This window comes from Mucor mucedo, assembly GCF_025094135.1.
Source record: "Mucor mucedo strain NRRL 3635 chromosome Unknown EV154scaffold_4, whole genome shotgun sequence".
Lineage (NCBI taxonomy): Eukaryota > Fungi > Mucoromycota > Mucoromycetes > Mucorales > Mucoraceae > Mucor > Mucor mucedo.
Window position 1 is genome coordinate 412,330 of NW_026252288.1, and position 25,065 is coordinate 437,394.

General features: G+C 37.2%; 8 protein-coding genes across 8 annotated transcripts; 2 read left to right on the forward strand and 6 right to left on the reverse strand.

The window, feature by feature from the left end:
• Positions 1 to 37: 37 nt before the first annotated feature.
• On the reverse strand, positions 38 to 1,959 carry EV154DRAFT_491799 (solute carrier family 20; the record flags this gene model as incomplete). The annotated part of the gene is made up of 2 exons (XM_051599598.1): positions 744 to 1,959; positions 38 to 673 (listed from the first exon to the last, which is right to left on the reverse strand). Coding segments are annotated over exons 1-2 (1,582 nt in total), but the record flags the coding sequence as incomplete, so codon positions are not given.
• A 1,046-nt stretch (positions 1,960 to 3,005) lies between these two features.
• Positions 3,006 to 6,317, reverse strand: EV154DRAFT_547317 (uncharacterized protein). Its single transcript, XM_051604750.1, has 2 exons — positions 5,585 to 6,317; positions 3,006 to 5,520 (listed from the first exon to the last, which is right to left on the reverse strand). The coding sequence occupies exons 1-2, from the start codon at positions 6,301 to 6,303 to the stop codon at positions 3,069 to 3,071; spliced, it is 3,171 nt and encodes a 1,056-aa protein (XP_051463085.1). The 5' UTR covers positions 6,304 to 6,317; the 3' UTR covers positions 3,006 to 3,068.
• Positions 6,318 to 8,157: 1,840 nt separating this feature from the next.
• EV154DRAFT_598274 (uncharacterized protein) lies at positions 8,158 to 9,611 on the reverse strand. Its single transcript, XM_051607038.1, has 6 exons — positions 9,484 to 9,611; positions 9,163 to 9,428; positions 9,017 to 9,106; positions 8,846 to 8,964; positions 8,610 to 8,771; positions 8,158 to 8,549 (listed from the first exon to the last, which is right to left on the reverse strand). Exons 1-6 carry the CDS (start codon positions 9,573 to 9,575, stop codon positions 8,238 to 8,240), a joined length of 1,041 nt encoding a protein of 346 aa, XP_051463086.1. The 5' UTR covers positions 9,576 to 9,611; the 3' UTR covers positions 8,158 to 8,237.
• Positions 9,612 to 11,987: 2,376 nt separating this feature from the next.
• On the forward strand, positions 11,988 to 14,404 carry EV154DRAFT_598275 (Sec7 domain-containing protein). The gene is made up of 2 exons (XM_051607039.1): positions 11,988 to 12,181; positions 12,236 to 14,404. Exons 1-2 carry the CDS (start codon positions 12,017 to 12,019, stop codon positions 13,913 to 13,915), a joined length of 1,845 nt encoding a protein of 614 aa, XP_051463087.1. The 5' UTR covers positions 11,988 to 12,016; the 3' UTR covers positions 13,916 to 14,404.
• A 1,606-nt stretch (positions 14,405 to 16,010) lies between these two features.
• On the forward strand, positions 16,011 to 16,586 carry EV154DRAFT_491814 (helix-loop-helix DNA-binding domain-containing protein). The gene is made up of 2 exons (XM_051599599.1): positions 16,011 to 16,140; positions 16,201 to 16,586. Exons 1-2 carry the CDS (start codon positions 16,089 to 16,091, stop codon positions 16,434 to 16,436), a joined length of 288 nt encoding a protein of 95 aa, XP_051463088.1. The 5' UTR covers positions 16,011 to 16,088; the 3' UTR covers positions 16,437 to 16,586.
• A 1,748-nt stretch (positions 16,587 to 18,334) lies between these two features.
• On the reverse strand, positions 18,335 to 19,414 carry EV154DRAFT_491819 (uncharacterized protein). The gene has a single exon (XM_051599600.1). The coding sequence runs from the start codon at positions 19,256 to 19,258 to the stop codon at positions 18,371 to 18,373; it is 888 nt and encodes a 295-aa protein (XP_051463089.1). The 5' UTR covers positions 19,259 to 19,414; the 3' UTR covers positions 18,335 to 18,370.
• Positions 19,415 to 19,864: 450 nt separating this feature from the next.
• On the reverse strand, positions 19,865 to 22,326 carry EV154DRAFT_213483 (uncharacterized protein). The gene is made up of 5 exons (XM_051594390.1): positions 21,961 to 22,326; positions 21,617 to 21,884; positions 21,471 to 21,552; positions 21,314 to 21,416; positions 19,865 to 21,257 (listed from the first exon to the last, which is right to left on the reverse strand). Exons 1-5 carry the CDS (start codon positions 22,303 to 22,305, stop codon positions 20,010 to 20,012), a joined length of 2,046 nt encoding a protein of 681 aa, XP_051463090.1. The 5' UTR covers positions 22,306 to 22,326; the 3' UTR covers positions 19,865 to 20,009.
• Positions 22,327 to 22,416: 90 nt separating this feature from the next.
• EV154DRAFT_491822 (uncharacterized protein) lies at positions 22,417 to 24,599 on the reverse strand (the record flags this gene model as incomplete). The annotated part of the gene is made up of 1 exon (XM_051599601.1): positions 22,417 to 24,599. A coding segment is annotated over exon 1 (2,063 nt), but the record flags the coding sequence as incomplete, so codon positions are not given.
• Between the last annotated feature and the right edge of the window lie 466 nt (positions 24,600 to 25,065).

Consider the following 25,065-nt stretch of genomic DNA (forward strand, 5'->3'; position numbering starts at 1 on the left):
AAAAAAAATCGTTCATATAACCGAGTTACGTTTGATGCCCGCTCAATGCTGACTCGAGACAAAAAAAAAAAACTCAGTGCGAGCTTTCTTCGAAATGGAGCAAGATCGAAAAGTCCGTGATATATATATTCAAAAATGTTAAAGCGCTATTTATGTATTAAAGTAGTAATTGTTATAATGTGGGTGGTTGATATTAAGAATAAAAGGGTCATTCTATCCTAAAATAGAAGGGGCATAAGCGGCAAAAGAAAATAATAAACCAGCACCCAGACCAGCTACGGGTAAAGTTAAGATCCAACTAAAGAAACACCAAGCAAGCATCTTCCAGTTTACAGCGCTCATTTTGCCGTTACATAACCCAACAGCAGCAGTAGCACCAGTGATACAATGAGTGGTAGAAACAGGAAGTCCGAGTTTTGTGCATGTCAAGACTGTTAAAGCTGCACCTAACTCAGCAGAAAAACCACGAGTAGGTGTGAATAGTGTGATATTGTTACCAAGAACACGCATAATCTTGTAGCCATAAGTAGCAAGACCCACATCAATAGCAAAGCCACCGTAAGCAAGAATCCAAAGAGGAACAGGTACCTTGTTGGTAAGATCAACCTCAGCTGTTTTCCAGATCTGATAAACGGATGATAATGGACCGACTGCATTAGAAACATCGTTTGACCTATTATTTTTTTTAGAAAATATACAGAGTTTAGTAAAGAGATCAATAATATGTTAGTCACACAACTTACCCATGGGCAAATGAAGCCATACAGGCAGTGATAACTTGAAGGAAAGAGAACATATATTCGACATCACTATCATATATTTCAGCGGCATCATGAACAGACTTGACGTGTGAGTTACCCAAATTACGAACATCTTTTCTAACACCATGTAAAAGGACATTAAGAATCTTGTCTTTAATACTTATAACTTTAGGGGACTCGTCGATTTCACTTGTTTGAACAACACCATCCTCCTTAGTATCAGTGGGAAATTCCTTGTTGTCAGAAGAGCCAGAGCTAATAGTTTCAGAATGAATCGCAACATCAGTTTCAGGCATAGTTGTTTTAGAGAGACGAGGACCAACGAATGGAATAACAAAAATATGATACCATTTGAGCTCTTCACGACCAACAACTCGTCTTTTTAACCAAGGGCAAAAAAAGAAAATAGCAAATAAGGCAAAAAATGCGCCAATACCAAAGGCAATACCAACGATTGCACCGACAGACATTTTTGATGCTTTAGTACCGGGAGCTCCTTTGTAGATAAGATAGAAGGCTTCAATAGCAGTCGTAAAAAAGAAATAAGCAGGAATGATACGAAGGGCCCACTTGATACTATCTTTACGACGGAGGATACCATACTTTGTGATGGAGTATATGATAGCAGATATAATACCAGCCAAAATCGGAGACAAAAACCACGAGCAAATAATCTGACCGACACCTTTCCAGCCCCAGTTAATAGAGTTGCCACCAAAAGCAGCAATACCAACACCAATAACAGCACCCACAATCGAATGAGTAGTAGAAACAGGCCAACCTCGTGAAGTAGCAAAAATTACCCAGAAAGCAGAGCCTGTAAGAGCACAAGTCATACATAACATAAGAAGTTCGGGAGTCTCAGCAAATCTTGAGACTGACAAGATACCACCCTTGATGGTGTCTGCGGTATTTGCACCGAGTAAAAAAGCACCTAAAAATTCGGTAAAGCAAGCAACAATACAAGCTTGGCCTAATGATAAAGAGCCAGAAGCAACAGATGTAGCAAAAGAGTTTGCAACGTCATTAGCACCAATACCATAGGCATCCATAAATGCAACAGCAGTTGTCAAACCGAACATCCACGTATAATCAAAAGGGTTCATCATTTTTCGAGATATCAATAATGTGAACTGTTTTGTATAGCTTAAATTATAAAATCAAAGAGGGAATAGTATATAGATATTAAGAAAAGTTGTTTGAATGGATACTTAAATTTTTATTTATACTGATCCAGCAAGTTGCATTAAAGTAGAATGGCAAATGGTCCTACCTGTGAAATTCGCCAATCAAACTAGATCTTCAATCCACGCTTGGTTTAAAAGTCAGTTCTGTCACCACTTTGAAAATCGAGATGGTATTTTTTTTTTCATAGAATCCTTGGATTGTACTGCTCTTCTATTACGTTGTGTACTTTTGCGTTTTTACAAAAATACAGATAAAAGTATATACTCACATATAGTTAATTTAATCATGCATGGTATGATTCTACATTATGGTTCGCTGTTTTTTTTTTGAAAACTGAAAACACTACTAGAATACCCAAATCAAAAAAATAATTTGTTTTGACCATTAAAAACCCAAGTAGAGTATCGAAAGTTACAAAAACTAAAAACTATGTATGTACATTACTTGCTTCCATGTAAAAAAAAAACCATAACAGCTGTTATTTGATCTAAGTTAAATCCAAAAATGAGGGTGTTACACGTTACTTTCTCGGAACTGAGTAACACCACAAATAACATGGAGTTGCCTTATAGTGCTTTATTCTGGGAAATCAATCAGTAACATTACTACTACGTAGCACACTAGCTTCACTTTTCAGCCTATCATTTAACCATTTACACCTTTTGCTTCCGTCAAATCAAGCATATGGTCAGTCTGTGTCATGACAGAAATTTAAATAGAGCGAAACGACAAGGTAGAATCAGTGAACATCACTTGGATGCTCGCTAGCAAATTCTATATAAAAGCTGGTATATTAAATAAATATGAAAACAATTGAACTTATGATGCTTGACCTAACTGAGAATAAATATACTTGGTATTGTCCTAATCTTTTTTGCACGTGTGGTCAAGCTATGATGTTTATTAGTCTTAAACAATAATAAAAATAAAACAATCTGATTAGGAAATTTTATAACATGTGATAACTTGAAAACTGTAGATTTCTATTTTATGTGACTTTTTCAAGTGTCACCTCAAAACAAAGTATAGTAATTGTGATTATCAGGAAGAAAATAATAAATGGGAAATGATTTTTTATTTTCTAAAGTATGAACTTGGGTAACGTGTTTGAATATGATGTCAATTGGTTGGGTTATAAAATCCTACAGATTCCCAACGATTCAAGAATTTACTAAACAAGTTTGAATCCAGAATTGGTGAATCAGCAATAATAGGTGTGAGGTTACGGGTTTTTGTGGTTTCCCAAACTGGCATTTCAAAAGCCTCCTGGAAGTTTGCTTCGTAAAAACTCATTAATTTGTAAGCAGGGTTGGTATCGTGCTTGGATAATTCTTTGACCCAATCAGCAGGAGAAATGACATCAAATTTCATACCAGCACTTTTCATAGACTGAAGTACATTGTTCCAACTAATATGTTGAGGATTCACAATGTGATAGATAGATTGAGCCTTGTCAGCAGGGAAGTAGGCAGTGCGAAGCATGATATCAACGATAGAAGCAGCAGCGTAATCAACAGTGATCCAATCAATAGTCGTATCCAGACCGGGCATTTTATGCATAATAGATCCACCACCAATGAACATTAAAGGGTATTGTTCAGAGATGTTCCACACACCATTACTAGAATCGCCGCACACTTGACCAAGACGCTCCGTGTAACAAGGAAAGTTCTTTTCGCTAGTCAAATAGTTGAGTAGGATTTCGACTACAAACTTGGAGTGAGCATAACCCATTGGCATACAGACATGGGAATCTAGAGGTAGTGGCTCCTCCGGGATGTTAGAGCCATAGGCAGCACTAGCAGAGATACTTGAGACAAAATGGACATGCATTGGATTGACTGGTCGGTGGGCAAATTTCAACAGGTTGTAGAATGGAGTGATACATTCCTTGTCATAATGATCAACAGGCATATTAAAATCCAAAAGCCAAGCACAATGTTGAACAATCGTGATTTTGTTTTTGAGTTGATGATATTTTTCTTCGCCAAAACCAAGAAAAGGTTCACCAAAACGCATAGGCAGTACCTCAACACGATCAGTATTCAAAAGACTAGTATCAAGAGAACGGGACTCAAAGGCGTTCAACAAACGATCCCATAATTGCTCTTGTTTACCACGAATAACAGCATATACCTTCTTGACCGAGGAATCCTTTAACAAATCGCGTAACATAAAAGAACCGAGAGAGCCTGTAACACCAGTTAACAAAATCACTTTATCCGTGTCCCTATTATAGGTATTGGTAGCGACGGGGAAATCAGTCTTGGCCTTCTTAAGATACTCAATTGCTAATTCTTGAGTTTGTTGATACCGTTTTTCCATTTGCTCTGTTGGGTCTTCTTGCTGGTTATTCATAAGGGCTTCACACATAGAGGATACGCTCGGATGCTGGAACAAAAAATTCTGAGGTACATCGTCAAAGTATTCAGCAATTCGATTACGAAGTTGAATGGATGAAAGTGAGTTAAGGCCGTGATCAAATACGGATTGATCGTGGTCATGGAATGTAGATTTAGAGATGTCAAGAACCTCAGAAGCACAGGTAATAATGAAGCTTCTAACTTCTTCAGCGTTCCATGTAGATGTATCGGTGTTCGATGTATCGCGAGAAGGACCTTCAAGGAAATTTTTGTAAAGCTTTTCTACTAAATCTTGATGAGCAGATTCCGCTTTTTTACGCATAACAGTTCCTTTGTCAGTGGAAGGCAAAGTTTGATTGAGCGGGAGAATTTTGACCATTTGAGGGAGAATGACACTATGGCCCGGACAATCCTTGTTAGCTTCTTTGACTGCATCTTGAACATCTGAAATAATGTCTTCAGGACTGGAATTAATAGCGAAATCCATGTCGACCTGAATTAAAGCAGCAGTACATTGACGTCCTTGACCAATAACAGCGACCTGTTTGACAGTAGGGTGTTGACGAATAGTAGCTTCCATTGGAACAGGATTAGTTTTCTCGCCGTTCTCCATAATTAAGGTGTCATCGCGGCGACCTAAGTAGTCATAGAAACCGGGAAAATTAGGGTTTTCCTTAAAGAGATCATTGGTATTAAAACCACCGTCGGGACGATTAGATACGCCAGTAGCCAAGGAAGGGGAGTCACCACGAATGTACAGATGCTTAACAGAAGGGTCTGATTCGTCGTTTACTTCAAATACAGCATAATATTCACCAAATGGGTCTTTCTGATAAGGCGCAAGACTACCCCAATTTTTGCTGACGGGATTAAATTCAGAAGACATAACAGCACCAATTTCAGTAGTACCATAAACATCACGAACATTCAAACCATGAGCATGAAGCCATTCTCCTGCTTCATGTTTGAGGGGAGCACCGCCATAAATGGCTATTTTGAGTCGATTAACGGCAGAGAAATCGTTCTTTTCTTTGAGGTAAGGGATCATTTGTTCGAAAATGAGTGGAGGAGCGCATATAGCAGTACATCTGTTGGCCTTAAGAGCAAAATTAATTTCTGCTTGAGAAGCGGGAAGCTTTTCCAAATAGGCAACTTTTCCACCAACTGTAGCCATGGTAAATATAGCAAAAAAACCAAAAATATGAAAACTACAGTAGTTTTTATTGTTAGTATCGTTTCATATGCTGAATAATATAGTCGTTAAGAACTTACAGAGGACCGCAAGAAAGAAAACAGTCAGTATCGTCAAGACTGTCTAAACCTTCTTTATCGTTGATATTAAAATGGGTAAGATTGATCATGTTGAACAGATATCGGTTGCTGAGATAAATTGGCTTGGGAAAAGCAGTTGATCCGGAACTATGAATAATCAACGCACTTTTTTCGATGTCGCTATCAGAGAAAGTGGTGTTGAGTAGTTTTTGATGGTCAGGATTGAGAGGTTCTTTACTTAAAGTATTGATGTCAAGTGGTTCTAAGACGATGAGCTTCACACCCGGTACTTGAGCAGAAACTGATTTGGCAATATTTTCATACTTTACATTGGCAATCAGCAACTTGGATTTTGTCTTCTCTAATAAACTAACATCGGCAGCTTCAGAGTTACGAGGTGAGATGGCCATCATCGTGACACGCAGTTTCATCATAGCCAACATGACAATTAAATAGTTCACGCCGTGATCACTGATGAAGGAAAGGACTTCAGTGTTTTGAGCATCCTTTGCCCATTTGCACGCTAAATTGGTAGCCATACAATTGACTTGAGAGTAAGATAAATCCTTAAAGCTTCCATTGTGGTAGTAGCTTGCGAATGGCTTGTCAGCATGAATCTTGCTTTGTATGTTCATAAAGTTGGTGAAAGCCTTGAAATGATTAGGAACAGACAGACCATTGGAAAAGCTGATAGAGGGATTTAATTCTAAATTGTCCATTTTTTACTGTATTGAAACGTTGTGTAGAAAAAAAAAAAAAGATTATGAATTAAGTGATGCTTATATACATATTCATCCAGGGAAGTATGATGCTTTCTGTTGCAATCTCCGAAATAAATTCACCTAATTTGGGTAAATTAGGGGGTTCGGTTAAATATTCTATTCTTTGAACTGTTAAAAATTTAAGGCAATCTTTTGATCTTTGAACAAGTCAAACAAAAGATTAAGTTCTTGCATGAGATTCTGTATTCGGTTATATCTAGAATTATTCTTTCGTCTATATTACACTTATAAGCAGAATTTCGGCTAAACTATTAGGTATGTGATCTATTTCATGTTCAATGTTACATTTTTTCATAGATTAGCATAAAAATATTGTAATTTCAATGACACCTGTATGTTTATTTATGCATATTTTTTTTCATACGAAAGCTTGTCCGGTAAATCAATTCAATACATGCAGTTATAAATAAGCCTATGGCTGAAACTTACCCCAGTTTCATTTTTCTTTTATTGAAAGCAAATTTCATCTAGATCAATTACCTATAGTTTGATATCCTGTATACAATCACCGATTTGCTATTACGTACGCGAATTTTAATTAAATTATTAGATTATAGATTCGCCTTGGTACTAACCGGATAATATAATAAGACATGCTTCGTTGGACATTACATATACTCCTATTTTGTACATTTAAACCATCATCGTGTTCGATCAAGCATGACGTAGCATATTGGACATCTATTCTATGAAGATGCGTGCTGATAAAACGAAAACATGCTTATTTAAACACTTACAAACAGTCATTTATTGATAAAATTGCAATGCAAGTTAATTGCTTGTTTAAATCCGAATCAAGAGTCATTTCAGCCATTGAGGACTGCACGATTTAATACTTGTTATTTCCGGTGTTGAGAACTAAGGTAGTACATTTTATGTAATAAGTTCAGACGGTCTAAAGATAGTTTTTAGACCAACTTATCAATGAGCGATTTATAAGGCACATTTAATTTGACAAAATAGAGAATTGCTATATTTAATTACAAACTAGTAGTAGAGGGCTTCAAGAGAAGAGAATGTACTTTCAAATGGGTAGATGTTGGCTTATCTTCTATGAGAGTGATAGTAAAAAAGACGGAATTGTAAGTTGAACTTTTATTACATCACTTTCTTTAGATGACTTTTATGTTACGACGACCCTTTATAGTCTCCATAAAGAAAATACTCATTAACAGTGGTATAAATAAATGGAATGCCGCCTTGGCATCATTATGGAATCGTCTCAAAGAAAACTTAAATTTCAGGATTAATCATTCAACACTACGAAGAAAAATACTTCTGCCTAAAATTGAAAATATTACATCTTTTCGGCTTACATAAAAAGATTTAATTTCGTTTTGGTGGTGATGTGTTTGTATACTTTCTTTCGGTCAGGTGGAACACTACTCTGATAGAAAATTTATCTAGAGGTAGACTCTATGCCAATGTATATGAGTTTCGCGTTTTGTACTAAGCTTTTTTAAAAAGAAGGCCAAAAAAAATCGAATCGGAGCCGCAATGAGAAACAATCCAATTTTGGAAGAATCAATTGACAACTCTTGTGAATAATGCATCTCTAAATATTATGCGTAAAGATGCGGATGATAGTTTTCTTCTGCATTTCACGAGAATGTCCGGTAAAAGCATTTAGCCCTTTAGCGTTTTTGCAAGAAGCCATGGCCAGTTGGAGGAAAACACCCTCCGATCAAAAGTCAAATATTACATTTACTATTTTAGGAGAATTCTAATTTCATCACTGATTATAATTCTGTATAATAACCCGAACTAAATGAACTACAAACCACTTAAAATAGCTGCTAATAGATGATTTTATAATGTTTTATGGGGAAGGAGGAATTTAATACATGGGGATGGAATGAATTGATTATTAATCAAACTTTGAATACAGCCATGCTTGCACGACGCTCATTGACTTGAATACCGACTAGAGAAGCAATTACGCGGGACACATCCGTTAATGAAACTACGCCAGTGGCTTGATGCTTTTCGTCTGTGACCCAAACTCGATGTGATTTTGTAGCAAGCAATTTAGCAATGGTAAAACCCAATGAAGTACCTTTGTGTACATCAAACACAGGTAAACGATCTTGTCCGTCGGTAATCCCTTGCTGTGTTCTAATATGACTCACAAACTGAAAACATGTCTTCCACAGCAATCGATGGTTATTACCCTTCATGATATGCTGTATTTAAATATTTAGTATCATGATTATAAAAATTAAATGCAGCACATCAATATTCACCTTAACGTCTGTCATACTAATATTTCCCAAGACATTTCTATCCCCTCGAAGCACTGCAACAGAGGAGACGCCATGTGTACTCATCAAAGAAAGTGCATCCAAAACACTAGAGTCAGCGTCTACGCCTATGACTGGCTCATCACCAAGTTTCAATTGGCCAATCTAAATTGATAAACAGAAACCTGTTATTTCTCTAAATCACTTGACCACACACACACACGCATTTTTTAACTTACAGTTTTACTCATAGCCTTATCTAATTCGGGGAATTGCTTTCTGTTTTCATATAGGTATCTTACCACGGTCGATTGTGATAAAATTCCTTCGATCTCACCATCAGGTTTTAATATATTGACTAGTGTATTGGTCAGTATGATCCTCCTTTTGAGTTTTGTAGACAGACTTACCCCTGTGAGTACCACAAGCAAATATTTCGACTGCTGATATCAATGTAGCTTCTTGTAAAATGGAATAAAATGGGTTTTTTCGTGACAAATCTGTGTGTAACGTGAGTTATTTATAAATGTATGTTAATAACCCTATATCATCTTACCGCTTGCCATGCGAACGGGAACCTTTTGACCTTGTAATGCTCTACGGACAATATCCTTTACTTCAAACGATTCGAGATCAACTGGGTCATTACAATCTTTAGGCCCGGGTCTACGATGCAAAACTAAAAGTATATAGGCGATCACGTCTCCATAATCAAACATGCCAACATAATGGCCCTTTTCACCCTCTACATAAACTGGCGCAGATGAAATATTGTTGTCAACCAATATTTGGCAAGCTTCTTCGACTGAAACACTGCCATTACTACGTATACTATTAGAAAGAAAGAAAAATATTGCAATCATATATGAAAACCTACATTTGTATGACATTTTGGTTTTGGATTAGACTGGAAGCTTGAATCATTGTCCAGTCCTTGATATCTGTTGTAACACCTTCTCTGTGAATCATTTTTGTTTTTTAAAAATATTATTTTGAAGAAGAAAGAAAGATGATAAAAAATTAGAACCTTGGGAATTACAATTATACCCCAGGCTCCAAAGGAAACGTCCGATTTGATGCATAAAAAAGCCTTCTCATTGGCTAATACAGAGATGAGCCCATTTATTTTTTTGTGGATAACAATCTCCGCTCCATAGCCCTTTCAAACTGTGGACAAAGCTTGAAAGCAATAAAGTGCAGCGTATACAATAGCTCACCTGTACTTGATAATACACAAATTTCAACATGTGTGTTAGTCTGTATTGACACTAAAAGATGTAAATTAATTTTTTTTTGGGTAATATAGACCAGAATTTGTGACCGACCCCAATATCATAAGTCTTGTGCCCATGTTCTGGATTAATCTTCTTTATCTCGAGGACATGGACAAAGTCACGCCATTCTATATAATTGGGATGCAAAAGATCTTTCCGGTGCATGATAATAAGCTTGATCGGATGCGCTCTCACCGGCATAGATGCATCGACAGTTGACAAGAACAGAAGGGGTTCAAACTAGCCACACCCCCCAAAGGCTAATGATGATTTTTTTAACTAAATCGCAATGGTATAAAAAACCTGATTCTGTCTGACCCCCCAACTTTGTAGTCCCCCATCATCAACTAAATTTCAGTCTATTTTCAGACAAATTATCTTTAATTGTACAAATCTGACAATCGACGCGTTACGATCGTTGACGAAAGGTTCAATACACGATGCAAAAAAAAAAAGGCTTCCCCTATTTTCACTGTCATTGTCATTATGTCTTTCTTTACAGTTGGCAGCATCCAGTCCGATTTGTCAATTAAGTCTATCAATAACGTTAAATCGGTACTCACACTAGTATCCGTGCTGCAAGCTTTGATCCCCCCACCTCTCCCCCCATGTATCCATCGACCCATCAAATATTTAAATAGAAAAATGCTGATTTTATCAACATTATAAAGGCCATGTATTCATGAATAAGCAAAGAGACATGGGGGGTGAAGAAAATAAAGGGTTTTAATTAATCGATGGATTATTTGATGATGATAATAAACATTAATGAATTTTATTTCTTTCCTAAACAATGGCTGTGATATAAATAGCATTATATACCAACTTTCTGGACCCGTCCTCCCCCAACCCCCAATACAGGTTGAAATATAAGCTGGCAAATAAGTTATCCCATTCTGTAGCAATCGAAATCTAATGTATGTTTTCTGATACCCAAGAAACATATATTTCAAGGATAACGTGGTAAATGAATGCGTAAGGTAATAGCGATGTCATTTTAATATCTTGAAATTTGTATGTAATCCGAAATCTTGATGTGTAAACCAAAGGCTATTTATCAGTATGGTAATATTTTCAATTGATGTAGATCATAAAGTATACGTTTTACTCAAATATTTTATTCCTTGTAGCAACTGGGTACGCTATAGAATATTTACTGGATGTATTCCCCCCCCCCCCTCCCCCAAGACCCCCAAAGTTATACTAGACACTGGAAAACAATGCCCCCCACCAAGCCTGGTGTGCCGGATATCGAGGATTAGTGATATAAAAATAACCATTATATTCAGGTCCCCCAATATCGATAAAATGATATATACTCCTCAAATCCAACCAACAATCAGATATTATATTAGCACTCCCCCCACTCCCCCAAGACCCCCAAAAAAATCAGATATCGTAAAAATTACCCCCCAACAGGTGCAAAACTGACAGACACGCAGAAACAAAATGTTTCCCCTGAAGTATTGATTGCAACATGCACCTCCGTTACTTTTCAATATCGAAAAGTAAGCCCAATTTTTACGATTCACCAAACTTGAGATTAAAAAACCCTGAAAGTCCCCCAATTCAAAATGTGCATGTTTTGATATCGTGTTTTTAAAGATCTTGTTTCGATGTTCAGGTTTGGCTTATTTAACTACTGACAGGTAGCATTTCAAATATTTTTCATGATGTAATATGTTGATAAATGTTCTAGTAGTAATTACTACAAGTTTTATTGCAATAGATATAGTGAATTGTTGAAAAAGACACTCTATTGTCATATTCGATTTGGAGACCCCCAAGACGCTCGGTCAGTCCTTAGAAAATAAATATGCAGGAGAGTCATTATATTTTCCATCATCATCAAGATCCAAGTAAAAGTCGTATCAGATCTTGTGTGTTTAAATAAAACAACAACAACAAAAATTACATTACGCTAAAGCCCAGAATCAGCGCTATTCAATGATGTAATTTTTTTGACAAAATCATAAGTAATATGTATAAGAAACTGCAATGAAAGGTGGGCTGAAATTATAAAAAATACCATGGGGGGTGCACCCAAATCCAAAATTATATATAAAGGAAGGACTTTTTTTAAAAAAAAAAGATACCCATCAAATAATAAAATAACAACTTTGAGTACACATTAATATGAACTCATCTATTAAATCATCCACATCATACATTTCATTAAAGATGAACAAATCTAGCTCATTCTTAAAAAAGATGGTTAAAACCAACAAGCCATCTGTTAAGTTGACATCAGCACAAAAGGAAGCAGCACTTCCATTTGTGCAACCCACCAAAAAATCAAAGGTAAAAACCACAAGTCAACAAATCATGTGATCAATTATTAATCTTAAATTTTAGTCTTTAAAGCAATTTTTCAAAAAGATCACTTCTAAATCTTTATCCACAGCCGAAACACAAAAGACACAATACAAGCTCACATTCATTCCTATCACTAAAAACAACGAAACTGTCAGCGAATCCACTGAAATTGTCTTATACGATATCGAAACTAGCTCAACCACAACAACCGATATTACCGAACCAGCACAACGTATTTGGGATCAAGATACCACAGTCTACAGCAGCTTAGATAAAGTTGTTGAATGGATTGGTAATGGTAAAGAATCCAGCAACTCCATTCTTCAATCATACATGTCTTTATTCGACTTCAAAGACTTGAAACTTGAACAAGCTTTCCGCAACTTATGTTCAAAGCTCTACCTTAAAGGTGAAACACAACAAATCGATCGTGTCTTACTTCAATTCTCTGCTCGCTACTTCGAGTGCAACCCTAAATGCATCTTTGGTGCTGTCGATGTTGTCCATGCTATTGTATATTCTCTTTTACTTTTAAATACTGATCTTCATGTTGCTCAAGGTGACTACAAGAAAATGACCCAATCTGCATTTATCAAGAATACGATGAGTGCTATCTCTTCTGGTACTCCTGCATATATCTGCAGCAGTCCTTCATCACAATCATTTGATTGGACCCCTCTTCAACGCATCCCAAGCAGTACCAGTGAAATCTCTAATGAATCTTCTTCTTATACCCGTTCTGTTGATTCTACTATTCCTCGCAACTTGTCAAGCTTGTCTATTGGCTCTAAGACTTGGGAAATGGAACTCAAGCAAGTTCTCAAGCAAATGTATTCTAGTATTCGTCACTGCCAAATTACCAACCCTTCTTCTCCCCCTACTTCTATTCACACCAACAGCAGCCGTGTTAGTGCCTTCAAACGTAGTGTTGGCTCTATTATCAAGAAGAAAGCTGTCTCTGATAACGAAGACTCTGTAACTATTAAATCTGTAAGATCATCTGTCTCCTCTTCTATGCAAACCACAAATGCTCCTTACTATAAGGAAGGCTCAGTTATTCGTAAGCATCTTTTAGCTGCCAAGGACCAAAAAGCCAGTCACCGTGAATGGAAGCAATGTTTCATGGTCATTGAACGTAGCCAAATCACCATGTACAAGACTTGCTCTACTTCTGATGCTCAAATCATTGAGTCTATTGACCTCAAGCATTCTCTTGCTACTGCTCTTCCTTCTGGTTATAGCAGCCAGCGCCAACACGCTTTCACCATTGAGCAATCCAATGGTTCAGTTCACGTGTTCCAAACTGTTTCTGCCCAACAAGTTGAAGAGTGGGTTTCCATTTGCAACTACTGGGCTGCTCGTGAATCTAAGGAGCCTTTAGTTGGTGGTATCAGCTCTATGGAATATGGATGGGGCCAATGTTTAGAAAATATGTCCTCTACTATGATCCATGAATGGCAATCACCTGCTTCCCCTTATATCAGCAGTGTCTTGGAAGAGTCAGCTCAATATGAAGTCCTCCGCAACTATGTCTATGAATTAACTATGCAATTGGATCAACATCGTGATATCAAGTCTAAAATGATCTCTCACTTCACTGGTTCCAAATCTTATGCTAAAGCTATGAACAACTGGGAAAACAAGTCTCACTATCTCTTACGTGAGATTATCAAGTACCAAAACTACTGTAATTCTATTGAAAAGTCTCTTTCTTTATAAGCCTCTCTCCCCTAATCTGGCATAATTTGTATTTATAAACCCTGTATCTATATTTGTATTTTCTGTATAAAAATAAAAATCAAACACCACTGTATTGTATCATATAAAAACTTGTCTTTCTCCTTTTCTTTTCATTTTTTTTTTTTTTTTGTCCTTTAAATTCATCTTTTCTTCAGTACATGCTTTCTATAAATATTAGCCCATGCTTTAATCGAAACGGTTTTCCACCCTCACACACACAAATTATTTTTCAGGGGTAAACGTTTTTATTTTGGCCGTTGGTAGTTAAATTACAGATGCAAATATAAAAATAAAATAAAAGGCTTATGTTAAATTCCAATAAACAAACGATTACTTTCATCTCATTTTATAACTGAGCGTCTGTATCACTTGTTGACGGATTCTCTTTAGCTGACAAATTAAGAACTGTTTATGATTAATAAACATCAGAATTGGAAAAATGACATAATCGTATCTATAAAAAGTTTTTTACAAAGGCACAAGATGTCGATTGAACACAGCATTCTATAATGTCACTTTTTTGCTGCCCAATTTTTTTGTGAAAAAAAAGGGGGGGGGGAAGGGGAGTGGGAGATGTTTACCGCATTACGGTAAAAGATATTGTTTCGCTATTAGTGAAACGTTTATATTTTAGTATGCATTAACTGTATTCAGTTTTCTCAAATACAATATTGTAAATTGGGAGAATCCCGTTGCTGGTGAAACAGTGTAAGACTCCATTGAGTTTAGACCTTTATTCTTTTAGGAAGAAAAACAGCCCCATGACATAGAAGATTCTCTTTGTCGGTCTTTTATGCAGTAAAAGGAAATTTCCCCAAAGATTATTATGTACCTTTTTTTGGTGTGGTACATAACCTTATTGTAGTAGCTACGTTATTTGGATCTTCTCTCTTATATAAAACGTGTGTAGAATCTATTTATAATACAAAAGGCTCATAAACGTTACATGTTTTGTATTTGTGAAAAATTTAATGCACAGTTATAATAGTATTTATCTATCCAGTAAGAGTGATCCCGTGTCTTTTCCTCTGCTATCACCTGGTATACGCAGCAATAAATAATAAAAAAAATTATCGAGAAATAATGGAAAATACATTCTGATGTCTGAACAATAAAGTTTTTTTTGTTACATTTGTTATTATAGCAACAACAATCGATTGTTATATACCGTTTCATCTAAAGTGAGCATCACAACACCTAACCGAATTTTGTGGCAAAGTTAGCTGAAACGGACTCTTTTTATTTTGTCCTACATGGCACTGTACAATTCAAGTGAATGACCTTTTGCCCTATTTTAAGCCATGGTTACACTTTTTTAAAAACTGGTCCGCGCGTTTAAATCCGTAAAAAGAGACCTTTTTTTTTTTCCTTTTCTTTTCTTCTCTCTTTACATTTCTTTAAACAATAAAAAAGATTTATGAATTCAGCAAGCGATCTACAACAGCATCTGGGTCACAACAATAGAAGTAACTCTCGATTAGCCAATCCAACCGCTTACCATATGCAGCAAATGCGATACAAGGAATCAATAGGAATTGATCCTTCCCAAATGATGGACGGTACAAGTTTATTGTTTGTTCATCAGCAGCAACAGCAACAGCAGCAAGAATCGCCAAATTTATCCGACTTGGATTACTCAGAGCTTGCAAATTCGTCTCCCATGACAGGGGAATTATCGGCTCGGTACCGCACAAATGAAGGAGATTACAATTTTGATCAAGCCATCAAACAACAACAACATGCTTATGCTATACAAATGAAAAGATCCTCTACTGAAGTAGAAACTTCTGCTGGGCTAGTGGGTCACTCTCAGCAATACAATAATAACAAATTTAATGGACAACCTCAAGGTTATTATTCTAATTCGTTTGAGAATAATGATAATGGGAATCGGCTAAAACAATTTGCTGGAAGTGCCCCATCAAATATGGGGTACCATGGCGGCCTGTATTCCTCCTTTGCCGGATCTGATGACATGATGTCTGTTGCTGCATCTCAGTCGACACAATATACTGGCACAACTAAAAATTATCAAAAAGATAATGATAGCGAAATCATGGATGATAACTATCCTGAAGATTATTCAAATCAAGCAAAGTAAGGCAAAAACTCGAAAAACATTATTGTGGAGTACTTACTCTTTTTTGTTAGTATGCAAGCCATCATGGAAAAAAGGCGTAGGAGAAGAGAGTCTCATAATGCAGGTAAACGCATTTATTTGTATAGAATAAACAAAATATACTAAATTTCTTGTTAAATAATAGTGGAAAGAAGAAGACGGGACAATATCAATGATAGAATTCAGGAACTCGGCACACTTCTGCCCGATTCCGTTGACGATGGGGTAAATCGATTGAATAAAGGCACTATACTACGCAAGAGTGTTGACCAAATAAAGAAATTACAGAATGATGTAGCCCAACATAAACAAAGAGTTCGAGAGTTAGAAATGGTTTTACAACAACATGTTCGGCAAAACAACAATATTCAACATTTGTAATTATACCTTATATCTTTCATATCTTTCTTGTGTATTATAAATATCTTTCTCTCTTTCTGTATACTTCTTCACACATATACTTTAGATACACTTTATGTATTCTCTCTCTTTCTCTTTTTTTTTTCATACAATAAATACTTAATGCCAATACTTTATTTGTTTGTTTACTTGGCCCTGTGAGAAAAGTTCATGTAATCCAAAACCTTATTTGCACAGGCCTCGTATTAAGAATAGGTGGAATTGATTTGTGGAGCTGAATGCTTCGGCACTCATGATAGAGACATAACGTTCCCTTCATTATGCACACAAATTACAATTAATCAAGCACTTAGATAACCCTGATAACACTCAAAAAACAGTCCGGGCTCCCATAAAAAAAGGGAGGGGGGGGAACATAAGAACAAAGCTGCCAAAAAAAATGTACAACCATCCCGAATTAAGTATGATCATTGTCAGTGCCCTTTTCTTCGTATACGTAAATCTTATATCACGAGTCGTAAAAATGATCCTTCCTATAGTTGAACTGACAGTGCGATGTGGAGCAAACATGATGTCATATGGGTGCATGATCGCATTACCTCCTATATACCGGATCGGTTACCATGACCTTTCTTTTTTTTTTCTGCTACACCTATTTTATATATACCGTAAATTCCCTGTACATGTGTAACTTTGCTAGTTACATGGTCACCTTACTAATTGATCTACTTACAGTCCCGATTGTTAAACGGCGGTCTTTATGATAGTTAGAAACACTTTACAGGGTTTGTTTCAATCTATTGCCTTTATAAATAGCGTCTCGTAGTGAAATTGCCGAAAAATCTTCGTCTCATAAATGCTGCTGTATGTATTTTATAAAATTGGATACAAGTTTTCAAACATTGGTGTCGCTGTCAAAAATAGCCCATTTATCTCAGCTATTTTTGTTTTCACCGCAGCTGAAGAAGCCACTTATCATCCTCGGGTACCGGATTAAGTCTAGATTCACAGGGATATGGACGTTGCTATTAATAAAGAGGGCTATATTCTCTTGATGCTTTCTGCATAATTGAATATAATATATGTGCCATATAAATAGAAGGAAATCCCATGTTCTAATCAGGTTCGTAATTTTTCCATCTTCTACCATTTTCTACTTTCGTTTGTCGTCAAGGTCTGTTCGATGGTACTATGATGCGACTTAATACAAGGTATGCTGATTATTATGGGCACTCGGCCATGCCCTGTTTCCAAAGTAGATGTGAAGGTATGCTAATCCCTTTCTGTCACAAAAAAGAAAGTAACTATAAATTTTTATCCAGTTACCTTCACATGCATTTAATAATAGCTAATAATCTCGGCCATGGCTTAAATTTAAACGAAATTAAACATGGGCACGGTAAACTGTTGCTGAATATTTGGGGACGAGATTTTGGGAAGAGAGTTTATATTTTTCTAAAATAGTATTAGACATTTTGCTTAAAAACCTTGAGAACGATAGCCTTTATCCTTTTTTTTTTTTTTGGAATTTAACTACAAGAGACTTTTTTGTATTATGGTTAAATTGGATAAGCCAAAGTCATACAGGGCATGTTTTTAATGTAAGCAAACAATTTAGTTTCCAGTGTTTGTAGGACCCTCTAGTAGGTTTTAAGTGCATTTTTGGTTTATACTACTTCTAATAAACACAACTAGTCCCTTCAAAGTAAGCGTCTTCTCCATAGGTACTCAGATTACTTCATATGCACTTATTAAGCTTAATGCCTCTCCAAACAGAATCTGTTTAGTAGTGTTTGAATTTTTTTTTTTTCGTCCCGAACAAATTATTGTGCTCTTATGCTTCGAAATGTCATTAATGCTTTGGCCACTGAAGATGTCAACAATAAAGACAGGTAAAATAAAAAACAATACTGAATAAATTATCAGACTGTACACACTGTATTTATTTTATTATTTTAATCTGAATCATCAAAGACAATCTTGTTGTTTGATGGGCCACCCTTTCCACTCAATGCCTTAGACATGATCTCTTCTTGAATACGCTTAGCTTCCCAAGATGGATGCACAGGCTCTGAAGGAGCATTGCTGACAGCGGAAGCAGCAGGTCTTGGTGTAGGTTTCTTTTTGGGTCTGTAATCGGGATTTGCGAGACGTTTCTCTTCACGCTTTTTGAATTCAGCGGCGATATGATTTGCTTCACGACCGTACTTTTCCTCCCATTGCTTTCTTCTTTGTTTTTGACCGACTCTGTTGGGTTTCTTTTCACCTTCGTAAATCTTTGCGAAATTCTCATCATCATTTTCATCATCCATGTCACCCAAGGTTTCCACAAACTCTGAAGTACCTGCTTTTTGCTTTGTTGCTTTTGCTGTGACTTTAGGTTTTTTGTTTAATTTATCCTTTTCAGCTTCCTCTGCCTTTCTCTTCTTCTTCTCCTCCATGGCCTTTTTCTTTAATTCGTTGGCTTTTCTCTTTTGGATCTTGTCACTGTCGCCCAAAATGATGCTTTGGAAAGAAGACATTGTCTTTGCGATTTCGGCAATGACAGGCTTTTGAGATATTAATCTGGATTCAATGTTTTGTGTAATTTGATCCGCTTTTTCAATAGGCTTGATAGATGATTCAATCAAGTCCTTAACGAGTTCTTCGTTTTTGAGTGTAGAATTCTTTAAGAGTTTGTTTTTGATGGTTTTTTCGATAAGTGCGTCAAGGTCGAGCTTATTTATAATCTTCAATTCGTTTTCGTATTGTTCAATCTCTGCAGCTGTCACTTTTTTCTTGGGCTTCTTTTCTTCCACCTTCTTTGTTTCGTTGTCCTCCTCTGTTTGATCCTGCTCCTTCATCTCGACATCTTCCTCGCTAGTCTCGGGTTCCTTTTCTTCATCGATCTTTTCCTCTGAGTTGCTCCTGTTCGTTTAATAGAATGGTTAATAATCTAAAAAGGCACGCTTTCCCATCTAATCCTAGGGAAACTTACTCTTCTAATAATTTGCGAGCAGATTTGATCTTTTTGGTTTGTTTTTGAACTTCAAATTGTTTGCCCTTCTTTAATGCGGCCTTGATATCTTTACGAGCTTGATGCTATTCGTTTAAGACGTGAGTTCCCAATAGCTGAAAAAATAAAAAAGTAAGAAAGAGTATCTTACCAACTTTGACTCGAGCTTCAATTTTCTAGCGGTATAAAGCTCGTTTTTTAAGGAAGTCTGGTCCAACTGTGGGTCTTCGGCGCTATGAATCTTGTGATATTTTGCTCTGGAAGCAGCAATGATGGCAGTCTTCATGTGTGTTGTCTCTCCAACCTATAATGTTTGAGAAGTTCAGGCAAAAGAAGAAAGATCGATGTTTTTTTTTAAAAAAAAAAAAAACTTACTTGAGCGGCAAGATAGTTAATCTTCCATGTCAAGTTTTCTTTAGGTCCAGTTTTTTTGTCAGACTATCAATAGAATTTTTGTAAGTATTTGACATGTTGTTTCATGTCACTCCAGACTGACCATTATGCTTATGTATACAACAACTTTTATTGCAAGAAAAAAAAAAAAAAAAAAGGAGGGTTGGGAAATGAAAAAAGAGAATAAGCCACCGTCGCACATTTAATCAGTCTGCATTTCTTGCGGTACTTCTTGTGGATCTTCTTGTGGGGATAATTGGGCCTTGAATAAGCACCTTATATTCTGTGTCTTCTCGACGTTTTCTCGCTTTCCTTGGACGCTTTGATGGCGGTTCAAAGATATCTTCATCTGAGCCCTCTTCAACATAATCGCTCATACATGAAATCTGATCTTCATTGTCTTCACTATTATGTATCACTTCTTCCTCTTCGTTGTTACTAAGTATCACTTCCTCCTCTTCTTCTTCAGTGGTATATACATCATCCTCATCGAGAAAGGCTGGCTTTTTTGATAGTCTGGGTCTTCCTCTTTTCCGTCTTGATTCTGGATCTCCCGGTGAGGCCGCTGACTTTGGTTTCCTACCTCGTTTTTGCCTTGGTTTAGAAACGGCTTCTTCCCTCCTTAAATTTCTCTCCCTCCTCCTTTGAGCTTTACGTTCCATCCATGCTTCCTTTGCTAATCGCTTCTTTGCTTTGGCTTCAGCGGCTTCTTTTTTCTTTTCTTCTTTAACACGAATCCTTTCCTCTCTATCTTTCTCCCTTTGTATCGCCTTGACATGTGTGGCATACGCTCTCAGCATATGATTATCAGTACGTCCTGGAAAGAAGCCGGCAATCTGTGACCATTTTGGACCGATCTCTTCTACCAAAGACACCAATTGTTTCATCTCATCATCTGTAAGCTTAGTCCTCACTAAAGCAGGTGTCATGATATTACAATAACGCTCACGACACTGCATGTCTGTTCTTCCGGGTAATAAACGCTGTATTTTTGTCCAATTTCCTTGGCCGTAAAGTTGTACTGCACGTTCCAAAATCTCTGATTCCTCCGTGGTCCATTTTGAGCGATTGATGGCTGGATTGATAGATTTGGTCCATCTTTGTAAACACTGTTGACCTGTTCTGCCTTCCATAACGGAGGCGATTAATTGCCAATTACAGTCGCCGTAAGTTTTGATGGCAGCACCTAATTTAGTGTCATCTTCTTCAGTCCATTTCAGGGACTTGGTAGACTCGTGGTGTTTAGCAGCCATGTAATGAGAAAAACACTGAGAGATCGTACGATTTGTGTTCAATTCTCTAGCGATACGTTCCCATTGACCGTTCAAACCGATTTCCTCCACAAGTTGTGCCAGGCGTTCAGATTCTTGTTTAGACCACGGCTTTTTGTTGATGATTGGATGTTCTTGGGTGGTCCATTGAATTAAGGATTCGATTTTAGTTCTTGTCAATACCTTTATAAAGAAATTAATAAATGATGATAAATAAATTAAAATAAAATCATGCATACATGAATTTTACTAATTCGATCCCAGTCAAGGCGGTCGACAGGAAAGACCTCTAGTTCCTGATTAGGAATCTTATCTACTTCCCAGACACGCCAATCTTCATTGCTAATGTAAAAGGATAAGTATACTAAAAAGAAATGGGTAATGAATAAACTTTACTTCTTGACAAAATCGTAGGCAATGGTTCGTCTTGCCTCTGAATGAATTCCACTGATCAATCGTAATCTTTCCGCTCTTGACCCTATGGAATAAGCCCAATTAATAAAAGAAAAATCGTCTCTCTTTATGTAAGCAAGAAAACATACATGCTTTTTTAGTTTGTCTCATTTCACAATCGGCTTCATTCTCGTCGTCGTCGTCTTCCTCCTCTTCTTCTGCAGCTGTTTCCTCGTACTCGTCTTCTTCGTCTTCGTCTTCCACGTCTTCTTCTTCTTGTTCTGGAGGTGAAGTGACAGGAGTCTTTGGAATCAAGTCGGATTCGTCAAAGTAATTGATTTCGTCATCGTAAGGTCTATGAATAAAAAGTCTTTGACCGAACCTGCTTTCGGCATTAGCGGTTTGTCTTATATGCACCTAACAAGTTAATAAGTTTAATGTGTTCCCCCATGCAAGTAATTAACAAAACAAAAACAAAAAAAAAATTACATACAATGGCCGTGTCATTTTTAGCAAGGAGTTTGTCTATGAATTCAATATTTTCTTGAACTTTTTTTTGCATGGTTTTATTGAGACTGAGGGCATGGGTAATGCTATCGTAGTCCTTTTGGAAACGTTCAGCGTGAGTTTCTTCGGAATCGAGTTGGTGAAGTTCAATTAGTGCGTCCAAGACACCTTGCAAATCTCCGTCGGCTTCAAGCGGAAGAAGATCGTCTTCGTTAGTTTGGAGTATTGGATCGTCTTTGTTGGTTTGGAGTGAGAAAGCATCAGCTCCGTTTGTTGTGATTGGGTATAGATCTCCATATTCTGAAGTTTGAAGGTGAAATGGATCTGACATGATCTTGAACTTATAAAAAACAGTGACACCCCCTTTTTTTTTTTTTTTTTTTTACCAACTGGGTTGCTAAATAAAAAAATAAAAAAAACAAAGCCACACACGTTTTTTTTTTTTTTTTGCATGATTTTTCAAATAATTTTTTTTTATTGTTTACAAACGTCGATAAATTTAATTTTGACGTCGCTTACTTTAATATACAACGTTTGACTGTAGCGATAAAAGACGCGACCTACTTGACCGTAGTCCAAGCAGGTTGGCCACTTGATCTTTGCAAACGCGTCCTTGTAAATAGCCCTCTCCCTTTCGATGAGACCATTCTCTGGTAAATTCAACAGGCTATGCTTGAATGTCTCGACTTGATGAATGAATTTGAGCACATCCGCTTGCTGCTGTTGAATCTCACAGAGAAATCCGATTACATGGCCAACATCTTCACATAATTCATGTAAAGCACTGAACCAGTCGTATTCTTCTTGCAAATAAGCGTCGCCCCATTGTTGGTAATTGAGCTCATTGCTTTCCACCAAGATACGTCTTCGTCGGTAATATTTACCCTTGTCTCCATGTTGCATAAAATAGCTGCAGATCTTGTTGTAATCTGTCAACGTAAATTGGGCAAACTCGTGCTTGAGCTCATTTAATCCCTCAACCCGGATACTCGCATTGCTGAACGGACACCAAAGTGTATCCACCAGGCCAAATCCAAATAAACGACCACGAAATGATCGAAGCCAAATCATGGCATTTTCAATCTCTTCCTTCAATTGTTGCTTACTGTTAAATTTGTCCAGGATAGAGATACTGTCGAGCATATCTCGTTTAAACACCTGGAGCTGACCGAAAGCAGAATGGACCATTGTGTTCTTCAGCTTTTCAAACGCATCCAAATCGTCGTCGGAGCAAGACTTCATATCATCGGCAGTGTCATTGACCAAGGTTTGCAGGTCATTGTAAGTGACAGCAGACACCTTTTCTTGGATAAGGCAAAGATACTTCAATGTCTTTTGAGCGTGTTGGGAGAGATGTTCATCCGTCAAGGAAACGCTATCAAGCATATCTGCTCCTTCCTCAATCGCGCTCTTAATACGACTGACGGTATCCCATACAGTCTTGACATGTATGTAACCCTTTTTCAATTGACCACATTGTTGGATGAGTGTTGCCAATTGTGATTTGCAGATTTCATCTTGTTGAAAGAGACGGGACAAGCAGTGAACTAAGTGAAGGTTGGTGGAAACCCAATGGTCCAACGTATCCAAATCCTCTCTTGTAATGACTGGAAGTTGTCCGAGAGACACGAAGCATGCGTGTGCTTTGTCAATGCAAGTGGCAACAAATTGGGACAATTGAGTAAATAAAAACTCAGTCTCCAACTTGAGCAAGCAGTCTTGCATCGCATTGCAGTGTGTAACCAAGGAATTTAAGGCTTCTTGGACTTGTGGCGCGGGAGTCGATCTGTAATGACACAAGGCAATTTCGATCTTGGTCTTGACGCTGTTAAAATCAGACTTGAATTGTTGGACGCTATCCAAGTCTGTTTCGACAAAGGAGGGTGCACGCATGTCATACCAGGACATATCAAAGGATTTAAATTCATCTTGTCCATAAATGGAGGTGGAGGTGGCTGTGGTGGAGGCATCCCAAGAAGAGAAGGAGCTGCTGGAAGTGAGAGTGGAGCAGGTGGGTGACATCAGGGTTGGCTCGTTGGGGTAGCTGAAATAAACTTCTGCCTGTAAGTGACTGATGTGTTCCAAGGCAGAATTAATGACTCGTTGGTCTTGGTTTGTTGTTTTCGTTGTTGTTGTTGTTGTGGTGGTGGTGGTACAAATTAATTTAGTGGGAGCTTCTGTCAAGCAACTCTCTGTGGATGAAATAGCAGTTAAGATGAATTGGGCGGTGAGTCCATTGTCAGAAACTCGGATCGCGTTTGTCAAGAGGACGACGAACTCTTCGCGGATGGGCAATCTGAGTCTAGATAAAGTCAAGACAGCTATAGCGTCGGCGAAAGAATAAGTGTCGAATAACACGTGGAACCGACTTGGTCTGTGCTCTGTCAAAAGTTCGATCAAGACCGCTTTTGGTGATTCTGAAATCAATTCGGGCATTCCCTTGATGTCCTTTGTCCATTGTCGAATCGTTTCCATTGCCTCTTGTACGCGTGTGGGTGTTGCGGAAGCAATCATACTTTCGGCTTGGGTGTAATCATTAGTCATGGTCGATAGATAAATTGTCTGGTCTGCTGAAAACAAGAAGAAGAAAATAAAAAATAGGGTACGTTACTAAATGCGCGAGTGTGAGAAAAATAAAAGTAAAGAAAAACCCTTAAGAAAATAGAAAAAAAAAAAGAGGTTGGGCGATCTTTTTATATCTTTTCGGGTGACGGGGATTTAAATTAAAACAATTAGGGGGAAAATCAGCAAAAATTGATAGTGAGGAGATGTGGGAAAAAAAGTCAATTCTCTCCTTTTCCCTCAAAGCAAAACAAATAGTAATTAACATTGAAAAAACTCTAATGAGAAGAAAAATAGACGGTAACACAATATACATAGCATATCTTTTTTTTTTTTTTTGATTTCCATCACTTCATTTTTGTTGCTCTTCATAAAATCAATGGGTGGTGACTGAATTATTGTTTATTTTTTATTGGCACGTGAATAACGGCTACCGGAAGCAGGAAGTGTCTTCGTTCAGGTTAGAAAAAACTCCCCTTACATTGTCAGAGTCAACTAATGCGGTGTCACTGACATTTCCATTGCAAAA